The sequence below is a fragment of the Macaca thibetana genome, chromosome 4 (genome assembly GCF_024542745.1).
Source record: "Macaca thibetana thibetana isolate TM-01 chromosome 4, ASM2454274v1, whole genome shotgun sequence".
Taxonomy (NCBI): domain Eukaryota; kingdom Metazoa; phylum Chordata; class Mammalia; order Primates; family Cercopithecidae; genus Macaca; species Macaca thibetana.
The window spans coordinates 158,578,873-158,602,717 of NC_065581.1; the positions used below are offsets into that span (position 1 = coordinate 158,578,873).

Consider the following 23,845-nt stretch of genomic DNA (forward strand, 5'->3'; position numbering starts at 1 on the left):
GCAAGTCTTTTGCAGTAAGATCACTAATTAACACCAGTAACTAAAACAGTAAAAGAGTAGAAGAAACACAAATATTATTTTTTTCAGTAATGGCCTTCTTATAAGGCTTTGGCTTGGGGAAATATGCTTGGTCACCATATTTGTAAAACTTGTGAAACTTGCCCATTCATCGTCAGGTGAATGCTTATTTCAAAGCAGAAGAAACTCATAGCTGTGGCTTCCATTTCACTTGTCCTTTGTGCTATACCTAAGGTCACAGTCACAGCAGGTCATAGACCACCCCCAACCTACAGACGGGTTGGACTTCAAGAGTACAGTTGTGAATCGATTCTCTGGAATACAGAAGCATTTCCCTATAGAAACCATGCTAGGAAAGAAGCCTCGACTCTCAGGCCAGCCTGTAAAACTCTATTAGCCCCCTGAGCTCTGAAGTGTACCAAGAGCCCCCGTGCACCTGTGAGGCTGGGGATAGAGCCGACCTGGGAGGTGGGGCTGGATCTGGAATTCAGGCGCTGCCATGTCTATTAAAGGAGGAGCACCAGGGTATGATCATTTTCGCAAAGTTTCTCAGGGCTGGTTGTCCTAGCCATATATCATCGCTGAAAAAAACAAAACAAAACAAAATGACTTTTTGTTCTGAAGTAGCTCAAGACTCACAAGAAGTTGCCAAAATAGTACGGAGGGGTTCCACCTACCCTTCAGCCAGCTTCCTCAATGACCATGTCATACAGAGCTAGAGTGCCTTGTCAGAACCAAAAGCTGACATTGATACAATGCTATTATCTCAGGTAGAGAGATTACTTGGATTTGATTTACTCCCTTTTTTTCCCCCTAAGCAAATACAATGCTCTGGAATTATTTTTCAAGTGTTACAAATGCTAAAAATCTTTATTTTTGCAACAAAAGCTTCCATTCTTCACTGCAGAAAAACTTTTTTTTTCTTTTTCTTTTGTTTTTTTTTGAGACGGAGTCTCGCTCTCTCGCCCAGGCTGGAGTGCAGTGGTGCAATCTCGGCTCATTGTAAGCTCTGCCTCCCGGGTTCCTGTGGTTCTTCTGCCTCAGCCTCTCGAGTTCATGCCATTCTCCTGCCTCAGCCTCCTGAGTAGCTGGGACTACAAGCGCCCGCCACCACACCTGGCTAATTTTTTGTGTTTTTAGTAGAGATGGAGTTTCACTGTGTTAGCCAGGATGGTCTCCATCTCCTGACCTTGTGATCTGCCCACCTCAGCCTCCCAAAGTGCTGGGATTACAGGCCTGAGCCACTGTGCCAAAAAGCAAATTTGTGCAATATTCTTATTCGAGTTCAAAATGGGTGGGAACATCAACAACGCATTTGGTCCAGGAACTGCTAACAAGAAAAACTTTACTGACAATGTTATTTGAATGAAGACTGGGTAGGTTTTACATTCATACAAATTAATTTCAATATAAATAAAGGGAATTTTTTTTAATGTATAGAATATACTGTAACCAAAAGGAGATTTATGAAATGAAGGATTTAGTAAAGAATCTGAGGCAGTGTGTTTATCACAGTTCACGGGCCTGGGTCCTGTTTCCCCTGTTGCTATAAACCGAGCAAAGTTCCTTCAGTTGAGTCATTTAATCCCTTCGGTCCTTAATTACTTGATTGTAAAGCAAGGAAATTAGATTACACAGCTTCTAAAACTTATTTCAATTAAAAAAATCCTACGATACCTTCATGTCTAACATGTTATATAGAGATTGTTGTAGAATGCATAAGAAGGTTTTATTTTTATATTTTAAAAAAACTAGAACTTAAGTGAAAAGAAAAAATGCCTTGTCAGAACATAAAAGTCATGGGGAAAGTTGGAAAGAAAATGTAAACGTGTTGTGAGTGTCCAGGGGACCAGGAGACCTGTGGGTGACCCAGAGCAGCAGGAAAGGCATGCTGTGGGGTGCCACCAGGGAGCCACTGCAGCCCGCCTGACGTTTGTGCAACTGATGCCAACCTTTCCAAGTCTCAGTGTCCACACTTGCAAAAGGCTGGCAGCCCCCCATCACTGTGGTTCTGAGGATTACAGGGCCACAGTACGTCCAGCACACAGCAGGGCCCCTGGTATAGAACCCATTCCGTGGAGGATAAGGAGGGCCTAACCCATGGGAATGAAGTACAGCCTGGGAAGAGTGCGAGTTGGACGATGTGAAGGGAACCGGGGAGCCAGCCTGCCTTTGACAGTGGCAGTTAGCTTAAGTGGGGAGCCCCCGGTTTCTGAGCAAACCCCCGAGGGGAACATGTTGCTGTGCTTGGGTGTGGCTGGAACCTGGGCACTGACCAGGCTGAACTGAGGAAAGTGACTGGGCTTTCTCACAAGCGGATGGAGAGGCACTCTCGGTCTCAATGGGCTCTGAATTGCAGACAGTCAGAAATGCACAAACCAGAGTTCTCTCATTCATGTTTAGGAAAAGCAAACAGGTCCCATGTACCCTTTATCTCACAGTAAATCCGAGATCAGAATTTGGACTGTGGATTCTAGGGAGAACCTAAGATATCTTAATATAAAAACAAAACAACACTTTGGTGACTTGCTGCTCATACTAGTTTCTTATCCATGAACCCTTCTCTTCTACCATTCTCTGGGCTTTTCTCTGAGTATTTACGGTAGCATCTCAGATAGAGTCTTCTCATTGCTGCCACTCAATATAAATTGTAAAATTATCTAGACAATTAATTACATAAAACAAGAATAAAAGACAGTTAAAACAGAAATATTTGCATATACTCCGGTCATTTACATCAAATTTCCTAATGATATTCTTGTTCCCCTTCTATTTCTTTGGCACTCATTATAAAAAGTTTTCCTTTTAAATGTTTTAGATGGATTTCATCTTTTCATGTTTAAGACATAGCTTTAAAATCTTACAAAACTGAATATTTCAGGCTGGGCACACTGATTCATACCTGTAAACCCAGCATTTTGGGTGTCTGAGATGGGAGGATCGCTTCAGCCCAGGAGATCAAGACCAGTTTGGGCAACCTGACAAAACTCCATCTCTACAAAAGATACAAAACGTAGCCTGGTGTAGTGGTATTTGCTGGTGGTCCCAGCTACTTGGGAGGTTGAGGGGGGAGGATGACTTGAGCCGAGGAGTTTAGGGCTGCAGTGAGCTGTGATTGAGCCACTGCACTCCAGCCTGGGTGACAGAGTAAGACCCTATCTCAAAAAAAAAAAAAAAAAAAAAAAAAAAAAAAAGAAAAGAAAAGAAAGAAAAAGTTTTGAATACTTCATCTGCCAGAGTCCTACAAACTGCCTCAGAAAACCTGCCTTAGTTTGTACAGGTTTTGTACAAGTATGTGCAAACTGCATGAAAAATAACCTGGATGGCCATAATTTATACATTTTGGCTTTGTGTTTAAAGGAAGATAACTTGAATCCGCTGCATTTTACAACCAGGAAATGGTCTAATGATCTTAGTTTTATTGTATTTTGAGGAAGAAATCATTTATTGGTTTATACCAGAATGAGAAATTACGCTTTGACTCGGAAAAAAATCATTTATAATTAAAAAATACAAGCAAAAACTAATTACAAAAGTAATCTACAGGTAGAATGGTGACTTTAATTTAAAACTTTTTTACGTATCCCATGAATACTTTTCACAAAGTGTTTACATCAAACCTTCACAGTATTATAAGTGAACCTGCCTACTTGAACTGTGTTAAGAATTTCAATCTTAGCATTTATTGTGTCAAATCCAGTGGCTTCTGAACCCAGCGCTATGGGCTTAGCATTGGACAGGCTCTGAGCCTGGAAGGTGAATATTGGTCACATCAGGAGAAAATGTTTCATAGACTCTTATACAACCACATATGCACATTATTTGGATAGTGATCCTCTGCACGTAGAGATGAGGCTTCATATTCCATTTTAAGACTTCTACAACACAAGCAAACATAGAAGGCCCAACAAACCCAGGTTTCCAAATTGTTAGGAACCACATCTGTATATAAATGGAATATTCTAAGAGAATTTCGGTAGCTCTGTGGGAAAAAATGTGATTCATTAGATGAGGCACTTTATGATGTGACTTAAGGGACAGAATGCCTGCCCTAAGAGTTGTGGAGGTTGATGAGGACTATTGTGGCAATGTGGTGCCTCCCCAGCTGCACTGATCAGCGGAAGGATGACCACCTTTTCACACTCATTCTGCCACTCCCCTTTTCTCTCCCCGTGTTGGACCTTCCTAACCAGCTGGGGCCTGTTTTCCACTCAGCCTCAAAGTCAGCCTCAACACTGTGTTCCAGACAGCTCCCGCCAAATAAGAGTGGTGGGCTATGAACAAAAGCCTGCTTCCCATCCCTTCCCCAAACTGCGTGACAAAAAGATATGAACCCTAGAATTCTCTTGTTGTAATTCAACTCTGGAATATTTAGTCTTATTTAGCATTTTCTTTTTGGCTACTCCCTTCTCCAAAGGTGACTTTAAGTCTAAGATCCTATAGGTTTTAAGTATAGAAAAAGCATCTATTTCAAAAGGTCTGTAATAGTTTCCCTAAAAAATGAAGACTTTCCTCTAACAAAGTCCAAACTGTAATCCACTGGCAAGTGACAGATAATTATGGTTGTTGGTCAATTTAACTCAACATTAGGGTCTATTTATAGGCCATAGAATAATGGCAGTGCTCTGTAGTTTTTATTACATTCACATGCTAACGTAAAAAATAGCAACTCTACGCCAGATAAAGAAAGAATGAGAGATTTTTCAGACATTCTTATCCACTTGTTTAAAAAGTAAATATGAATCTTCATTTTTATTTTTTCCATAGGCCTGAGCACATGTACCACCAGTTCACCTGCCAAATTTCCCTCCCATGAATCTTAGGAAAAAAATCTTGAAACCAACATTTATTATAGCACTCCCAAGCTAATCTTGTTAGTGCTTTACTCTTTCTAAACTGCATAAATGTCATGATGACTTAGTTTGGCAACTCTATGTGGTGAATATTCTGGCATTGGTATATTCATTCTTAAATGCAATAAAACTACCAACCATAAAACTTCAGATGAATAAATTAAAATGATTACCTTTTTAAGGAAAGTTAATGTCAGCGTGTTTTCACAAAAGCCTATGGTTGTGGGACAATTGATTCTTATTATTGCTATTTAACCAACATTTATTGATTACTATGTGTTGATTAGCTCTGTGCACCAGAATGTCTGGTGGTGACGGAAATGTTCTTCCTATCTCCGTGTAAGCCAGTGTGCTAGTTCCTGCACTTGTGGCTGCTGAGCACTTGGAATATGGCTCATAGGAACAGAATTATTCATTTTATTTAATTTTAATAAACGTACATTTAAATGGACACAACATTTTGGATGGTGCAGATATAGAACAGATAACGGATGTTTCAAAGATACAAAGGTGAGTGTGATTTGGTTTTTCTCTCAAAATGCCTACAATGCCATGGAAGAAAAAAAGTGTATACATGATTTTAAACTAAGACTTCAACTGATTTTTGTGGAACTTGGTAAAATGTAAGAGTTGTATGGAAGAAAAAGAGTCCAAGGATAGTCAAGGAAATTTTGGAGAGGACAAGGTGAGGGGAGAGGAAAGGTGAGATTTGTCTTACTAGATATTAAGACTGGTTAAGAACCCTGGGAATTGCTGGGTGCAGTGGCTCACACCTGCAATCTCAGCACTTTGGGAGGCCGAGGCGGGCAGATCACGAGGTCAGGAGATCGAGACCATCCTGGCTAACATGGTGAAACCCTGTGTCTACTAAAAATACAAAAAATTAGCCGGGCATGGTGGCGGGTGCCCGTAGTCCCAGCTACTCGGGAGGCTGAGGCAGAAGAATGGTGAGAACCCGGGAGGTGGAGCTTGCGGTAAGCGGAGATTGCCCGACTGCACTCTAGCCTGGGCAACAGAGCGAGACTCCATCTCAAAAAAAAAAAAAAAAATAAATAAATAAATAAATAAATAAATAAATAAATAGAACACCGGGAATGAATGGTGAAATATTAGCCTAGAAGTGGGCAAACAGAGCAGTAGGACAGAATGAAGGCTTAGAAACAGAAGGAAGCAGGGGCAGGAACCTAATTTAAGAGAGAGGCAATAGTGTGAGTCAAGGAGAAGTTCAGTTAAGTGGCATTTTGGTGAGTGGTTGTCCTTTCGAAAGAAATAAGTAAAGTTAGATCCCACCATTCTCTGCCCAAAAATAACTCCAGAGATATTAAACCTCAATTTGAAAAATATGATTTAATAAGAATGTATAGAAGAAAGTACTTAAGATCTCAGACTAGAGCAGGATTATTGTAACAAGTCTGAAAAAGCAGAAGCTATGAGGGAGGATGATCAGTTTTACTATACCACTATTTAAAATTCGTGTAGCCTCCGAGATACTAAAAGTTAAAAGACAACCCCCAGACTGAGAAGATTGAATATATACAGCTGGCAGAGAAGCAGAATATACAAATATGCAAATAATTTCTCAAAAATCCAATAAGAAAAAAAACCCACAGATAACAAAGAGAACATAAACAGATGATAGGAAGAGGCAACTCACAGAAGAGAAAACCTGAACGATGAATGCATAAGTAAATGTGTTAGTCACGTCCCTGACTAGATCAGAACAATGGGACCGCATTTTTCACCCATAGTATCTGCTAACATGGTTGAGTCTAACAAGACCAAGTGTTGGTATGGACATGAATCATCTCATGTGTTGCTGGTGGGATGTCAGTTGAGGATAGCCATTGACAGCAATGTCTAGTAAAGTTCAAACAAGCCCACTTATGGTTCATCTAGTCTGCTTCTAGGCATTTATCTTCGACCAATGCTTGCATAAATACATAAATGTGCACAATATGTTCACTGCAGCACTATTTCTAACTGTGAAAAATTAAAATGAACTAAATGTTCCCCAGCAGGGAATGGAAAAGTCATAGGATGACCTTTCAATAGAATGATACGAGCAGTTAGAGGAGCCTGATCTCTATCAAGGCTAACAGGTCTCAAAAATATATTTTGGTGTAAAAAGAAAGGAGGGATAGAAAACTATGTAGAGTATGGTACCATTTACATAAAATTTTCAAAGCACTCCAAATACTATCTACTGTTTGTTGCAATACCTGTGTGTTAAAGACTTTACACAGATAAGAAAAATAGCTTCTTGAAAGTTACATCTGGGCAAGAGAGGCCTGGGGCCTTGAGGGTGCTCACTCAGGCCCTACTCCCAGCCTCCTCCAGGGCCAAGAGGTTGTGCTCACCTAAAGTCAATCACCTTCCTTCCCCATCCCACTTCCAACCACACTCTGAGAGGTGGGACCCTGGGATTCCCTGCTCAGTAGCTCTGAGCCCCTTGTCCCAAAGAAAAGACTTAATGGCTGCCCCAGGGAGGAAGGGAGGAGACAGAGGATAGGATCTGAAGCAACAGGAAGGAGACTTCAGCTGTGTCTGTGATATGTCAGGACATTATAACAATATATACAAAGCAAACGTAAGATGACCTTTGCTAATTCTGGGGGTGGGTGGTATTTTTATCTCTCTTTTTATTATTAGCTGACTCTTACCTAGCACATATGTTTCAAGTCCTGTTCTAAGTGATTTGCATTAAAAATGAGAAGGTTCCATTATTACTCAATTTTACAGAAGAGGCTAAATAACTTGCCCAATATCACTCAGCTATAAGTACGAGAGGGGGTTTGAACCCAGTGGGTCTGGCTCCCAGGTCCACCATGTAGTCAGCAACTATACTGGATGTATCTGTCCATAGGCTGAGATAACTTCCTTCTTTTAATTTTTATTTTAATTTTATTTTAATTTTTTCTTCTTAAGATGAGTCTCACTCTGTTGCCCAGGCTAGAGTGCACTGGCACGATCTCGGCTCACTGCAAGCTCCACCTCCCAGGTTCATACCATCCTCCTGCCTCAGCCTCCCGAGTAGCTGGGACTACAGGCGCCCACCACCACACCCAGCTAATTTTTTGTATTTTTAGTAGAGATGGGGTTTCTCTGTGTTAGCCAGGATGGTCTCGATCTCCTGACCTCATTATTCGCCCACCTTGGCCTCCCAAAGTGCTGGGATTACAGGCATGAGCCACCACGCCTGGCCCTTTTTTATACATATAAAAAAAGTAATTAAAATTAAAATACCCTGACAACCACAATACAAAAAAAAATAGTGAAATTCCATGAACATTTTCTTAGATATGTTAGGAGCACTGATGAGGACTGCATTGCCGAGGGAGGAAGGCAGTGGTAGTGGCTGAGGAAGACTCTAAAGAGGGGCTGTTGACATTTGAACCAGGCCTTGCTGGGTGATGGGCGGGGAGGAATAGGAGGATGAGATTATAAGAAGAGGAAACTTTGTGTGTACAGGCATAGATTTTAAAAATTTCAAGAAGAATGTGAAGATTGGCAAGTAGTTCTGTTTGGCTGTCCACAGGCAACAATTTGGTAAGGAACATAGGTTAGGAGCTAGAAAGGGAGAGTGAGAAAGGAGGATTTTAGAAAACAAGGCAAGCTGCTGAAGGTGACACCCCCAAGCTGCACTGTGGGAAGATGATCCCGAGTGCAGGCTGGACCAGAGGACAGGTGCTGCAGGGATGGAACCCTGAGGGGAGCCCAAGGCAATCATATAGCTGGGAGGAGGGGACACGTGAGTGTGTGTGTATGGTGGGGGAGTCAAGAAGCATCTGTTTATTTCACAAATATTTACTGAGCGCCTATAATGCACCAAGCACTGTACCAGAAGGTAGCAATACAAGAAAACAGACAAAACTGTGCCCTCATGAAACCTGAGTTGTAATAGAGGGACACAGATCAGATAAATAAATAAAATGAATAAGTATAAATATAAATATATGATAAATGAATAAAAACATACCTATGTTAGATGACAATAAGTGCTTTGGAGACAAAGCAGGAAAAGGGGGAATGTGCTCATGTGTGCAGAGGTTGGGGTGGGTCAAAGTTCCCTGAAAATTCACAGAAAAGAGACCGATGGCCAGAAGAAAAGGTGTACTCATTTCTTTAAGGTGTACATGGGGGCCTTCAGAATGAAGGTCCAAAGATACAGGGGAAATTGCCTACTTTTATACTTAGGTTCAACAAAATATATGGATAGCCGTGTCCAAATAGGATTGGACCAAAAGGGTGTGATCTAATGCCGATACCTTGTGGGGAAACCCAGCGAGGCTGGTCCCTCTAGATTCTTCTTGGCCTCTCTGAGCAGCCCTTTTTCCTTCTGGGTAAGGGGTAGGTCCTTCTGTGGAATGGGGCGGGGCGGGGGGGAGGCGGGTGGTCTTAGGACTTACAATCAACAAGGTAGAACAGGTGATTTCCTTATGGCCAGTTTTTACACAGACAAGTGAGGGAAAATCTCAGTGATATTTTTGTTTTATGACTGGCTTTGGGGAAAAGTGTTCTGGTTTCGATGGCTAGCCTGGGGGAGAATGCGACCGAGAGACAGGAGACTGCTTCTGAGGCCTTCATTTTGGTGTACTGTTTTCTGAGCCCCAACATCGGTAAAAGGGGTTCCAAGCCTAGGTGACCTAAGAGTACAGGCCTGAGGAGTGAGGGGTGTCCCCGCCATACTGAGGTTCTGAGTCTGGGCCCAGGACATGGTTGCACCGAAAGGCAGGGCAGGAAAGGGGAGCTGGGTTGGAGGGGGACAGACTGAGTCTGGGGTCTAGCAGGCAGTTGAAACTGCTAGTGAGGGTATGAGGCCAGTCTGAATCCAAGCAGCCTGGCTTCGGACTCCTTGTTCCGGAGGAACAGGGTCTTGGAGAAAAGCGAGCTAAAGGCAGAATGTGGGTCGATAACGTGGGGGCGTGGGGGGACCGCGACCCGGCCCGGGGACGTCCTAGCGTCCTTGTGTGGACCCAGCAGCCTGGGCAGCCTGGGCGGGGAAAGTTCTGATCGAGCTCTGCTGAATCAGCAGGAGCAATAAGTAAGTGGAAAAACCAGGATTCAAACCAACCACCAACACCCTTCCCTGGCGTTCAGACCGAGGGTAGGCGAGAAGGCCCTGGCGAAGGAGGTCTGCATCAGGCCTGGCCTTGAGGCGATCCCTTCTCACCCCAAACCTCCTGGACGCTGAACAAGCCCCTTCGCCTGTGTGGGTTGCCCGGCTGCCCTCTGGGGAAAGTTGGGTGATCAAATCCCAGTTGTAGCTCTCGATGGGTCGACGGCGATGGTCAGCGCTGTGCTGGGAAAGGGTTGCCCTGCCTTGCCCTGCCCCACATGGGCGCAGGAGGCCTCTGCATGCGCAAGGGCCAAGGGCTGGAGGGGGGCTCTCCCTATACAGGCACCGGACCCGGGGCGCACGCGTCCTTAGTCCCCGGGCTGCACTCCGGACTGCTGAGAGATCGGGTCCCAGAAGTTCCGGGAGTGGTCGGGTGACCCTGGAACTTTCTTCTTCTGCAGCCCAACCTGGGGCTGACTGCAGAGCAGGCTGCTGGCAGGGACCAAAAGGAGCTCCGCGCCAGGCCTGAGGTTGCGCCCGTCACTCGCGGTCCCAGGCCGGGTCCCTGGCGCTCCCTGGCGCGTAGTCAGGCCGCGTCGCCCGGGCCCCACCGCGCGCCCACCCGGCTGGGTACGCCCGGCTCGCGGCCGTCCCTCCGGCGACCTGTGGCCCGGGGCTGCTGCGGGCGCCCGGGGAAGGGAGGCGGGAGCCAGGAGGAGCGGCGGCGGCCGGCACCGCGCCAGGGCGAGTGAGGCGGGTGGCGCGGGGGAGGCGGCGGAGTAAAGAGAGGCCGCGGGCTGGGCCCGCGGGTCACTCCGAGGCGCGGGCTGCGGGCAGCGGGCGACGGGCGCACCATGCCCTCCTTCGACGAGGCGCTGCAGCGGGCGGGCGAGTTCGGGCGCTTCCAGAGGCGCGTGTTCCTGCTGCTGTGCCTGACGGGCATCACCTTCGCCTTCCTCTTCGTCGGCGTGGTCTTCCTGGGCACGCAGCCCGACCACTATTGGTGCCGCGGGCCAAGTGCCGCGGCGTTGGCCGAGCGCTGCGGCTGGAGCCCGGAGGAGGAGTGGAACCGCACGGCGCCCGCCTCCCGCGGCCCGGAGCCCCCGGAGCGCCGCGGCCGCTGCCAGCGCTACCTCCTGGAGGCGGCCAACTACAGCGCCGCCGCCACTAGCGCGCTCGGCTGTGCTGACCCACTAGCCGCCTTCCCCAACCGTTCGGCGCCCCTTGTGCCCTGCCGCGGCGGCTGGCGCTATGCCCAGGCCCACTCCACCATCATCAGCGAGGTAAGGGTGCCCCGGCCCTTTGGAAGCCGGCGGGAGAGGACGATGCTGGCTCCCAGGCGGACACGCCTTGTGTGAGACGCTGGCCCCCAGGGGAGGTCGGTGGAGACGGGACCGGTCGGCTGCCTCTGGGGACAGGCAGGATTCAGCGCACCCTTGGAAGTGCCGCGTCGTAAATGCTGGGAAAAAGCCTTTTGTTATTTGCCTGAGCCGGTGAGTTAGTGCACAGATAGTTTGGTTTCGAGTGTGAACAAAAACTTTCATCGAAGCCGAGTTCTAGACGCCTGGCGCACGCCCGCTCAAGAAGTCAAAGATCCAGCACCGCGTCATCTTTGAGATGTGCGGGCGCAGTCATTGGAAATTACGGTTTGGCGCGCGATAGGGAACGTCAGTCTCTGGGGCGAGCGACCTTGGCAGATCCGAATTCGCTTGTGGTCTCCAGGGGCAAAGGAAAGGGGGAACCAACGTTTGAAGGCAGCGGCAGCTTTTCCAAGTTGCCCAGATGGTTACCCAAAATGCAAGGGGACAAAGGTCGAGGTTTTCCCGGGGAATGGTTTTGGTAAAATTGCTTTCGGGCAAAGAGCAACATCTGAGAGACGTTGGGAAAACTGAAGTACTGCATACATTTTAGTTTTTTTTCTGGTAGTACATTGCAGGAACACAGCGGGAGGGCCACAGCCTTCCAACGCAAATCCCCAACCCATTTACAGGCGGAGGCTGCTGCGGGAGTGGGGAGGGGTGCGGGGGGGGGCGATCCCCACATTTTGGGCAGTCAGTGTATTTGGAAGTTAGGGGAGCTTCCTTCACCCTTGGCCTCAGTAATCTGTTTCTACATCCTTGCTGAAATGGAAGATTGCCTCTCTGCGAGGTCCAGATATCGAGCAGAGTCACTTTGTAATAATCAGAACTCAGAAACGGCCTCAATGGAGCATGGGTTGCAGGGAAGAGCAGTTGTATTGAGCTTTGTCTACAATCACAGCTTAAGTTAATTTAAAAAAATGATTGAATGTGATCAGGTACATTAGGGAAAAAAAGGTTTGTCCTTTTTTGTGATAAACTTTTAAAAATGGCCTACTTGAAGAGTGGGGAAAACACTGGATTAGGAGGTAGGAGTGCCCTTTCTGCCGCTGTTGCTGTTGGTCTGGTGAGCTTATCTCACTGCAGTTGGGAGTGCCGGTGGTTGCAATTGTGCATGTTTTATAACACCATGTGCTGGTGTGTTAGCACAGTGGATGGCTCTATGCTAAGTGCTCCAGGGATAAAACCCCTGGCAGGACAGCCAGGCGATGTGTATATGTGTTTGGGATCTTTCTCTAATGTCATGTACTGGTGTGTTAGCACAGTGGATGGCTCTATGCTAAGTGCTCCAGGGATAAAACCCCTGGCGGGACAACCAGGCAATATGTATATGTGTTTGGGATCTTTCTCTAATGTCATGTGCTGGTGTGTTAGCACAGTGGATGGCTCTATGCTAAGTGCTCCAGGGATTAAAAACTGCCTGGCAGGATGGCCAGGCGATGTGTATGTGTGTTCCGGGTGTTTCTGTAATGCTATAGACAGGTGTGTCAGCACACTGAGTGGCTCTATGCTGAGTTATCTCAGGATAAAACCCTCTGGCAGGACAACCAGGCAATACATGTGTGTTTGGGATCGTTAATTTCTACTTAATCCATGGTAAGGCTGGGGACTACTTTATAATGGGTGATGGTCTTGTTAGGGATTTCACAGTTGAAAGGACAGGGCATGGACTTGGGTGAGAGGGGGAGTTATCTCTGTGAGTCATGTCTGTTAGGTGGCTCCTTCCACTCCACTCAGCAGTGCTGCCTAGTGCTTACTTCCCAAGTGAACCAGAAGACCCACATGGAGGGCAGACAGCCGATTTTTGAAGACATTTAAAGATGAAGAATAAAATGAGCCTCAAAAAGTGCTCAAGTGAGGTTTGCATGAGTGAGCATGATCCATGGACATCAAAGAAGACAGACATAAAAATCTGTAATCGAATGCTCCCACAGATACTTTGGAAGCATTCTGGGGTTGCAGGGTTACTGACATTCTGGGGTTACAATAAGGTAATTTTATGAAGATCAGTGGCTCCTAAAATGTGGTGTGCAGTGATGGAGGGTCAGGGGCTGGCTCAGTCTCCAGCTGGCTGTATGGCTTGGGTGAGTTACTCGCCCTCTCTGGGCTTTTTTCATCTGTAAAATTAGCCATTGTATTCAGCCCTTTACAATGCCCCAAATACCATCAGGGTCACCACCTGGTTACTGTTTGGTGTGCCCAGAACAATGATTTTAAAATCTTTAAGAAAGTAAAATGATATTAGGAATGTACCCCTTAAAACCTCAAACAAGTTTTTGAAATATATTGGAGAGATTCTGTATTTTTTTTTTTTTTTTTTGAGACGGAGTCTTACTCTGTCTCCCAGGCTAGAGTGCAGTGGCTCACTGCAAGCTATGCCTCCTAGGTTCACTCCATTCTCCTGCCTCAGCCTCCTGAGTAGCTGGGACTACAGGCGACCGCCACCATGCCCGGCTAATTTTTTGTATTTTTAGTAGAGATGGGTTTTCACCATGTTAGCCAGGATGGTATCAATCTCCTGACCTCATGATCTGCCCGCCTCAGCCTCCCAAAGTGCTAGGATTACAGGTGTGAGCCACCGCGCCTGACCTCTTTTTTAAATCCCAAATAGTTTTGTGCTTCTTTTGGTTTGTTTTTCATGTTTGGATTCTTAAGAGGAAAACCCCCATCTATCTATTCATAAAGTTCAACTATCCAAAACAAGTCAGCCACTCTCTGAATTCTGCGTAGCTAATTTGCTGTCTTTGGTTCGACTAATTTTTTTCTTTCAAATTCTGTCTGATGAAAGGAACTGTAGTTACATCTTCCGCTAACATTATGTATCCAGTGTATTTTTATAAACTTGAAGGCTAATATATAAATCATGCAAAGGGGTGAGTTGGGAGAGTTTACAAAGTGGGTGGGATGACCAGACTCCAGAATGCCTCCATAGAGCTATAATACTTCATCCATGCACCACGGTGGGAGAGGAATCATTGTCCTGGCTTTATAGAAGAGAAACCTGAGGACCTTCCAGGATCCCACGCCATTTATGTAGCCAAAATGGATTCAAATCGGGGGGCCTTGATTGTAAGTCAGTCCACTTTCCTCCATAAAGTGGTCAAAATCCTTCAAACAAGTCAATGAAACATGGTACTCAGCTCTCTCACTGTTTATAACCTGCAGAAATCTTGCTGAAATTTTATATTTATTTTCTTACTATCGAGGTCCTCCAATAGGCTATTTTGTTTCATTTTATGGTGTCAGGATCCACAATCAGCCAGACTGGTGGAAGGGAAGGCTGTGCTTTCATTTGGTGGGAATGGTTCTCTAGCCTCCTGAGGTGCAAGTTGCAAAATGGTCATTTAAATCTTATACACCCTCTTCGCATCTTACAACTTGAGATAGTTCTAAGACACTAAGTCAGAAATCAATGCCAAGTGCACAGCTTTTTATGGCCGACTCCCCATTTGTGTCTCCCGCTCAAGGCAAGGCAGTGGATTTATCACCTACATTGAACTTCCTCAATGGAGACTTTTCTAATGTCTGAATCTTGGTCTTATCTTGTTGTCAGATATTGGGCAGAATAAAAGACGATGTAATGCAGAGAAGTGAGTCTGACCCCCTGTCCCAAATATTTCAATTCGCTGCCCAGGGAGTATCTTCAAGATTGATGTTAGGATTTTTCAATGCTTGCTAATATGCCATGGATGAAAAAAAAGAGCTTCTCCCTAGGCTAGCACTCAGAGCAGGGCTTCAGAGCACCTTTAAAAATAGACTGAATCACATTTGTTTTTCCTTTTCAGATCATTTTGACTTGGAATCACTTTTTCCCTTCCAGATGACCTGGCTGAATCTATAAAAACTGAATCCATTGTTTGTTTTTATTAGAAGAGCATGTCTTTCCCATACTTTCTGAAACATCAACAATTCAACAAAAGTTGTATTTTATATTGACCCTTGTCCCTCAAAGTACCTAGTCCTTTCTGCTGATGACAACAAAAGTGTTTTAATAGTGTAATAGGCTTTTTTAATTTTGTTTTTTATTTATTTTTATTTTTTGACAAAGTCTTGCTGTGTTGCCCAGGCTGGAGTGCAGTGGCACAATCTCGACTCACTGCAACCTTGCCTCCCGAGTAGCTGGGATTACAGGTGTCCGCCACCATGCCTGGCTAATTTTTGTATTTTTAGTAGAGACAGGATTTCACCATATTGGCTAGGCTGGTCTAGAACTCCCGACCTCAGGTGATCTGCCCGCCTTGGCCTCCCAAAATGCTGGGATTACAGGGATGAGCCACTGCACCTGGCCTAATAGTTTATTTTTAAATGGAATGAAAGCAGGACTTGAGTGAACGAGTGAACAGCCACCCCACTAGGTGTCTGATTCTTGGTCTAGGCAGCAGAATGGCCAAACAGATTCATGCAGCAATGCTTTCTGGACCTCAGAACAAGGAAAATATTTAAAATAAAGATCTTCATTATGAGAGTATGCAAGTGTATCTCCCGCTCTTCTCTGGCAGCTGATATTTTGGATTATCAACAGCAGTTCAGCTGAAGTTTATTTAGCATTTGTTATATTGTAGGCACTGGGCTGGGCTGGGGATAGAAAGATACATGAGTCTTTCTCCAAACAGTGTGGAGCTTGGCAGGGAAAATTGCAGAGATAATGTGATGACAGTGGCTGTGGGTGCGGTAAAGAGTACCACCCTCTGATGGGACAGAGGAGTGAACTGGGGCAGAAAGTACATTGACCTTAACCTCAGCCTCAGAGTACAAGGAGGAGTCCAAGAGGAAAATATGAGGAAAAGATGTTCCATTCTCACACCCTCTCATCTTCATTATTTCCTCTGCACCCATTTATTTTGTGCCTTCAGGGGCAGTGGTCGGGTGCGCATTCTTGGGTCGCACATACAGGGTTTGGAATCAAAAGATCAGGGTTGGAGTTCAGGAATTTTCCTTTTTCACAAACATCTAGGGCCCTTTCAGATGGTCCATGGACCACACAGAGAGACGAGCTGGGTGTTTCTTTAATGAGGAGCATGACGAGAATATAATGACTGGGAGAGAAGTGCCAGTTCCACCAAGCACACCCTGGAGACTCTCGGAGGGGAACATTATCCCTTTATCCTCAGACAGGTGTCCCAAATCTTATCAGGTGAAGTGCTGCTGTTTATTTTCAGAAAGCTTTGAGTTCTCCAGGGATGGGCAACTGATAATAAAATCCTGGGATTCACTGGGGAGTGGGGAAGCCCACAGCTGAACCACATTTTCTGGGAATCTTGGTAAACCTCAGAAAGCAGCTTTGGGCAGAGGTAGGGGGCTCCAACAGATGTTGCAGAGACATCTGTACTTTTGGACCCACGGGTTATTTTTGGCATTGGCATCTTAGTAGAGTGGAAAGAATACACGTGTCCTTTGGTGTCAGATAAATCTTGTCCTAAATCCCAGCTCCTCTATTTATTAACTTGAAGGGCAAGTCAACTGAGCATCCGCCTGACCCTCAGTTTCCTCAGCACTAGAACGGGCGCAAGAATGCCAGCCTTAGCAATTGGCTTGAAATATGCATGCAAAGTGCCTGCCATTGTGCCTGGTCATAGGTTGCGCTCAGTACGGTTGGTTCCTGTGAACACATAAAGACCCTTAAGCCAGGTGGGAGTTGGGAGGGAGGGAAGGAACAGGCTATGGGCCAGATTTGACCCTGGAGCTGTAAGTTTGCTGATCCCTGGTCTAGCATAATAAATCACTGATAAATTTGCCTTAAATATAAATAGTCAAACCCTTGGCCAGGTGTGGTGGTTCATGCCTGTAATCCCAGGAGTCTGAGGCCAGCCTAGGTAACATAGTGAGACTCCATCTATACAAAGATATTTTAAAAATTAAAAAAAAATTAGCCGAGTGTTGTGACGCATGCCTGTAGTCCTATCTACTCAGGAGGTTGAACCCAGGAAGTTGACCTGTGCCACTGTACTCCAGTCTGGGTGACAGAGGAAGACCCTGTCTCTGAAAAATAAAATAAAATATCTCAGACACTAATTTGCTCTAGAGGCTGAGAATACCAATACTTTCCCACTGGACCCCACAGATAGGTCATATTTCCCAGCTTCCCTTGAAGTTAGAGAGGCTACATGTCTGAAGCTTGGTCAACAATGTTGGGGAAGCGAATGTGGAACTGCTAGACATGGAGCCAGAGCGACTTTTCTCCTGCAGTCCCTAGAGGATGGTGGAGTTCTGACATGGAAGGATACAGGTTCCTGGAAGCATGCAAGGAGGGCAGGAGCCCCATACCTCCCCTCCCCACCAATTCATCTGCACAGGAATATGGGATTGCGAATAAGAAATAAGCTTTATTGTGTTTCACAACTGAAACTTGGGAGATTGCTTGTTGCAGCTCTTACTGTTAGGCTGCTCTGACTCATACAGCATTTAGTGTGCTTCCTGGTAGGGCACAGGTCACAAGGCTGCAGGCACCTGATAAAATGGCATGCAGGCTGGTGCCTCTAAGAGCATCCTCCCCTGGGTCTGGTACACAAGGTCTCCGTGCCTCCACCCCATTGAGGCTTTTCCCTCTCTGGGCACCCAGGGCTCCCACTCTCCAGGAGGTCACCCTGGGACACGTGCCACAGCTGTCCTCCCCTTGAGCTCTTGTGTGTGCTATTTCCTTTCCTTTCCTCAAAATACCTGTCTTTCCTCGGCCGGGCGTGGTGGCTCACACCTGTAATCCCAGCACTCTGGGAGGCAGAGGAGGGCAGATCACGAGGTCAGGAGATCGAGACCATCCTGGCTAACACCGTGAAACCCCGTCTCTACTAAAAAAAATACAAAAACAATTAGTGGGGCATGGTGGCAGGTGCCTGCAGTCCCAGCTACTGGGGAGGCTGAGGCAGGAGAATGGAGTGAACCTGGGAGGCAGAGCTTGCAATGAGCTGAGATGGCGCCACTACACTCCAGCCTGGGCGACAGAGGGAGACTGTGTCTCATAAAACAAAACAAAACAAAACAAAAAACAAACAAACAAAAAAACCCTGTCTTTCCTCATGAGGCTGTTCCATTTTGTGCCTTTACACACACCTATTCCAGAAACACCTGCCCCACTGCCACCTCCACCAAGGGCTGGGCTTGGCTTCCTTTCTCTGTCTAGCTGCCTTTGCTGTACTCATCTTGTGCACATGGCCTCATCAGACTCTGGGGCGCTGGAGGGCCAGCACTCTGTCCTCCGAGCCTAATGCAGTGTTTGGCAAATATTTGTGATTAAATTAATGAATGAATGAGAAAGGGATTCCTTGGCACATGTAATGCTTTTTATGATCATGGCTAGGCCAACCCTGGAACTGGCTTTCAGAGATTAACCCAGGCCCTCTACCAATGGTGTTGCTTCCTGTTGACCTCTAACGCCGATTCCTTGCATCATCCTCAGCCTTGCATCCACGAGGTGTGATCAGTCACAGGGTGAACAATCATCGCAGCCATGGCCCTCCACAGACCTCTGGAGCAGGGGGAAAACAGGCCTCCACTTCACTCGAGTCCTATCTGCTCATGGAGTCTGTGTCTGCAGAATCTTAATGTAGGGATGTGACCTGGAACATGAAAGGAACAGGAAGGAATAGAACTGCTGGCTCTTTGGGGCCATAATTTTAATGTGCTGACGTCCATTGTGCCGAAGAGACTTTTCCCAGCTGTCCTGGCACCGCACAGTAGTCTGTGTCATCAGCCGAGCCTGCTCCAGGGCAGCTGGGCACAGGTGCAAGGCCCGGTGCAGCGAGGAGCACTGAGGGGCCTGGGCTGAGCAGCTCCCAGGGCGCAGCGCTGCCCACTTCATGGCTATGGAGTGGGGAGCAAACACCACCTACCTTCCAAAACAGAATAAAACCTTTCCAACATTCTGCCCCAGTTTTTCCCCCCATCTTAAACCATAACCAAGAAAGGAAGTTTATTTATATTCTGTGAGGAAAAAGCAAAGTTTTAATGGTCTTTGGTGTAGCTTTTTAAAGTGATAAATGACTGTTGAGCTTGTCAAATGATGGCTAATACTGGTTTATCTGGGTGAGGTCAGTAACAACTTTTTAAGGGTTACCATTCTCTTACTTCTCTTTGTGTTGGTAATTAAACAAAATAACTCTGTGGCTAGTACTTGTGTGATAATAGAGAACGTTAGTGAGGGGTGAAGTGTAGGGGCTTAGAAGAAGGTGAATAAATAAATGTGATTTACACAATTCTGGGGCAGGCATCCGTCCCACCTTCCTTAACATCTACTCTGGATCCTAGTGCCCTGTAGAGTCCAAGGAGGGGACTTGTCCGTGGCTGTGAGCATGGTGGAAACCACTGGACAGAACAAGGATGGGCACAAGCCTGGACCTGAGAAACAAAAGCACCTACTTTGCTTTCAAAGTCGGTTCTGGGAGGGCAGGTGACCTCTCTCATAGGATCACTATAGGGCACCAGCAATGGAAATAACCAAGTGATAAGCAAGTCTTTCCACGTTAACAGAGACCACTGGTCCCAACATGCCAAAGTGTCTCAGAGGCCTTTCCCAGTTGCTGCGTCTGCCCAGCATACGCACAGGATGGCTCTGATTTCATGGCACTTCTGCCAACGGGAAGCTTTGGGCAACCGACAGCACAGAATGAAAGACAACATGCGTGTTTGCAGGCTAGTGAGGAGGGACGTCGTAAGCTGATGCTTCTGAGACAGAAACCGAAGGGACAAGGTGCCAGGAGCTCCTATACTAAAAACTGTTGGTAGCACATTTGGGGGGATTAAGTGGTTGTGGTGAAAACAGCCTGCACATTTAATATTGATGATGTTTTAAAAAGCAATCACTGCAAATATCTGTTGAGAAACGAATGCCTTTAATTGTTCATGAATCAGTATTTTAATGCAAATACCCATAGAGAAGTTGCCTGGATAGTTAAAAACATTAACTATTCAAGGTAGAGGAGAAAATTAGATTGGAACTAATTCAGATTAATTTGGCATCAACTTTTTAAAAAATCAAATAAATAAATGTCCAAGTTATTAGGATGTAAGAAGGTGTTCCAGGAACCTTTCCCACAGAGGTTCTTGATCTTCCTGTGTGGCAGTTAGTGGGAAATTGTGTGACACATTTATCACATCTTTTGTCAGTCCCTAGCATCCTTGTAAGATTGCTACAATTCCCTATCCAGTCTGTATCTAATAGAGCATACACAATAATTTTTATTTTAAATCCAACCAAGTAGAATACATTGTAAAACCAAATAAAATTGTCTTTCTATTTATCAACTGCAGAGATCATTAGATAATAACAATTTATTGTTGCAAAGTTTTGTGAAAAAATGATCAAATTTTAGATCCAAACTGGTTTAGTGTAGTGTATTGCTAAGGCAAATAGGTGGCTAAGAATGTAGACTTCCTAGTTTTGTGGATATAAGCAAATGGCTGAATTTGAGGGTTTCTGAGCTCTGGACTAGCCCAGTCCTGAGATTTCCCTGGTTTTAGTGGGGATACGTATGTCAATAAGGCATTCAAAATGCTTGTCCTGTCGTCTGAGATATGTAAGTAGCTGGTGATGATCATAGATGCTGACAACAGATACTGAGGAAGTTGACTCAGAGAGGCAGCCTGGGCTTGGAAATTTGGGCAGATGGCAAGCCCCTAGGGCTGAGGGAAGTAGGCTTTAGGCAGGGCACCAAGATTCCAACACTAAGGACGTGGCCGGGGTCCACTCTCAGGAACTGGTATAAACTGGAGCTTAGTAATGAAAACTAGGGAAAGGCCCAGGGTAGAAGTCAGAGCTACCTGATTTGGCAAGATTTCTCAAGCCCCCATGGATTCAGTGGTGATGTAGAGTGAACAATTCCCCCATCCAGGTGGCTCTGGGGACTAATGAGAAACATGCAGGAACCGCTGAGCATGTGGAAGGTTCTGGGCACATGCCAGTCCCCTCCTTCTTGCTCTTTGTCACTATCTGTAGTGCCCAAGTCCTCCCCTTGCCTGGTCTGGTCTGGGGTTGCTGGACGTAGACTGGCTCAGAACCCCACACTTCTTTCCAATTGCAGTCTGAGCAGAGGAACGCTGGGACAGAGCCCTGGACTTTTCTAAAACCAGGAAATCCCAGGACAGGACTAGATCAGAGCTCAGTGGGGGCTGAAGACTCAGCTGTGGGACTGCGGGACTTGAACTCCATCCCATGTTTTCTCATGAGCCTGGAAATCCTTCAATAAATATGGACAACAAAAGGTGCCCCAAAGGTGCCTTATGGTGGTTAGAAAGGCACCCATCTGGCTCATGCCTGTATTCTAGTTGGGTCAATAAGACAAATTTGCCTTAGGTTGTTGGTGGGCAGTTGCAATGGTCCTATAGGCAATGAAAACATCAGATCACAGTGTGCTTGTGTTGCTACGAGAATCTGACCTCAGAGAAAATACTCCCCCAAGCCAAATCCAAATCTATGAAATGAAGACACAGCAGTTATGGTGGGGCAGTAATTATGAATGCTGAGCTTCAGGTTAGGGTTGAGGTAAATTTGGACTAAAGTGCTTTATATATTGAGCATTCCAATTCTCATAACATTGAATAGACACTAAAACTTAATTCACGAAAGTAGTTTAATATCCAATGGGAACAAAACGCCATGTTATAATATACTCCATTTATGCTTACAGTTATCAATACTCATTTCCTGCTTAGAAACTTGTTTTCTTCCTTAATTACCAGAAAACATAGTACATTTAATAATCAATCATACTAAATTTAAAATTAGGGAGAGAGAGCTTATGGTGTTCAGCAAAAAGGGATATATCAAAAAAAGACATCTTAGCATCTGGATTTTTTGGCCAAAAGGAGACCCTGCAGTTTCATTAATGGTCTACATCAAACAGGCTATGCTATGAAGCAATAGAAAGCTGTAATTGAATCTAGCCTTATGGATTTGATACATCACAAAACCAGGAGATAAAAGCAACAGAAAATCGGTGATAGGGTTGAAATCCAACCTTGATCAAGAAGCAGTCACAATGGAAGCTGTTGACCTATATTCTATATACTCTACATTTCAACAGGTAGTCTATGTTTGAACAGTGATTTTTTTTATATGTGAAGATTTTCGGTAAAGAACTGTAATAACATTTGTAAACAGAGTCTAAGAAAGATTAATTATGACTCCTTTTTCGGATTTCACATTGGTACAGCATGACCTTTAACTCATTATCTTATTACAACTATTAGAAGAATAGTAAAAATGTTATTTCCTATACTTTTCAAGTATTTATAATCATAGTATTCTTTTTATAATAGTTTTCAATTCTTATTTGATAGCATACTATACAATTATTTTTCCTTACTAAATTTTCATAGACAGTTCACTTAAATGATTTTTCTTTTTTAAAACCATACAACCTGTCAATGTATAAAAGATACATACAAGCGGCTAGGCGCAGTGGCTCATGCCCATAATCCCAGCACTTTGGGAGGCCAATGTGAGGTCAGGAGTTTGAGACCAGCCTGGACAACATGGTGAAACCCTGTCTCTACTAAAAATACAAAAATTAGTCAGCCGTGGTGGCAGGCTCCTGTAATCCCAGCTACTCAGGAGGCTGAGGCAGGAGAATCACTTGAACCGAGGAGGTGGAGGTTGCAGTGAGCCGAAACCACACCATTGCACTCCAGCCTGAGCAACAAGAGCAAGACTCCATCTTAAAAAAAAAGATACATACAAGCTACAAATTATTTGAATTACTCTATATTGATCTCCCTTTTTATTCTCTCAGTCTCTTTTTATTAAACCTCTTTCCCTTAAGAACATAAACATAAATAACAACTACTAGAAAAGCTCCAAAGTCCAGCATTAGTCAAATTGAAGTACTCTCCTGACCCAGAAAACATCATCCAAAAAAGTCCATTTCAAGGCCACCTTTCCTAAACCAGTCTCAAGAAGGTCCATTCTGTATTTCCCTTTGCAAAAGCATTTAAGTTAATGCTGATATAAGATTTGCATTTATTAACTCCCCCCCCCAAAATGTAGTCTTTTTACCTTAACCTATTATTGACTTGGTGACAAAATATAGGGTGATCATGGAGCTGGGATCCATGTTCCTATTTGTCATCAGTTAAAGGAAAGAAGAGGCAAAGGGAGTTATTCTAACATTTATATGGAAGAATAAAGGCCCAGAAGCAGGTAAATCATTTTAAAAGAAGGGGTAGGGAGGAAGAGGAGGGCTTCCTCTACCAGAAATTAAAGTGAAATTCTAAGCCAAAGTAATCAGAACAGCATGGTATTGGAACAAGAACAGACAAGTGGACCAATGGACAGATCAGAGCACTCGGAAACTGACTTCACCCAGGGGAACATCATATACAGTAAGGATGGCCCCATAACTCCATGGGGAGAGGATGGATTGTTGGCTAACTGGTGTTGAGAAAAGTAATGACTCATCAGAAATGGAGAATAATCAATCCACCTATCCCCACGTACAAAAGTGGACTCGAAGGGGGTTGAAGACTTAAATGTCAAAGTAAACGGTAATATTAATGAAGGAACATATAAAGAAACATGACAAGGTCAGGGAAAGACTTTTAAAGAAAAATATAAGCCAAAAATGGATTAT

At 45.0% G+C, this 23,845-nt stretch overlaps 1 protein-coding gene across 1 annotated transcript in view; it reads left to right on the plus strand.

Moving 5' to 3' along the window:
• Nucleotides 1-10,739: 10,739 nt before the first annotated feature.
• The window catches only part of SLC22A3 (solute carrier family 22 member 3), a 101,043-nt gene continuing 87,937 nt past the window's right edge, over nucleotides 10,740-23,845 (plus strand). Inside the window, exon 1 of the mRNA XM_050789222.1 lies at nucleotides 10,740-11,210. Within this exon, the coding sequence (XP_050645179.1) occupies nucleotides 10,782-11,210 (429 nt within the window). The 5' untranslated portion in view covers nucleotides 10,740-10,781. The remainder of the gene's footprint in view (nucleotides 11,211-23,845) is intronic.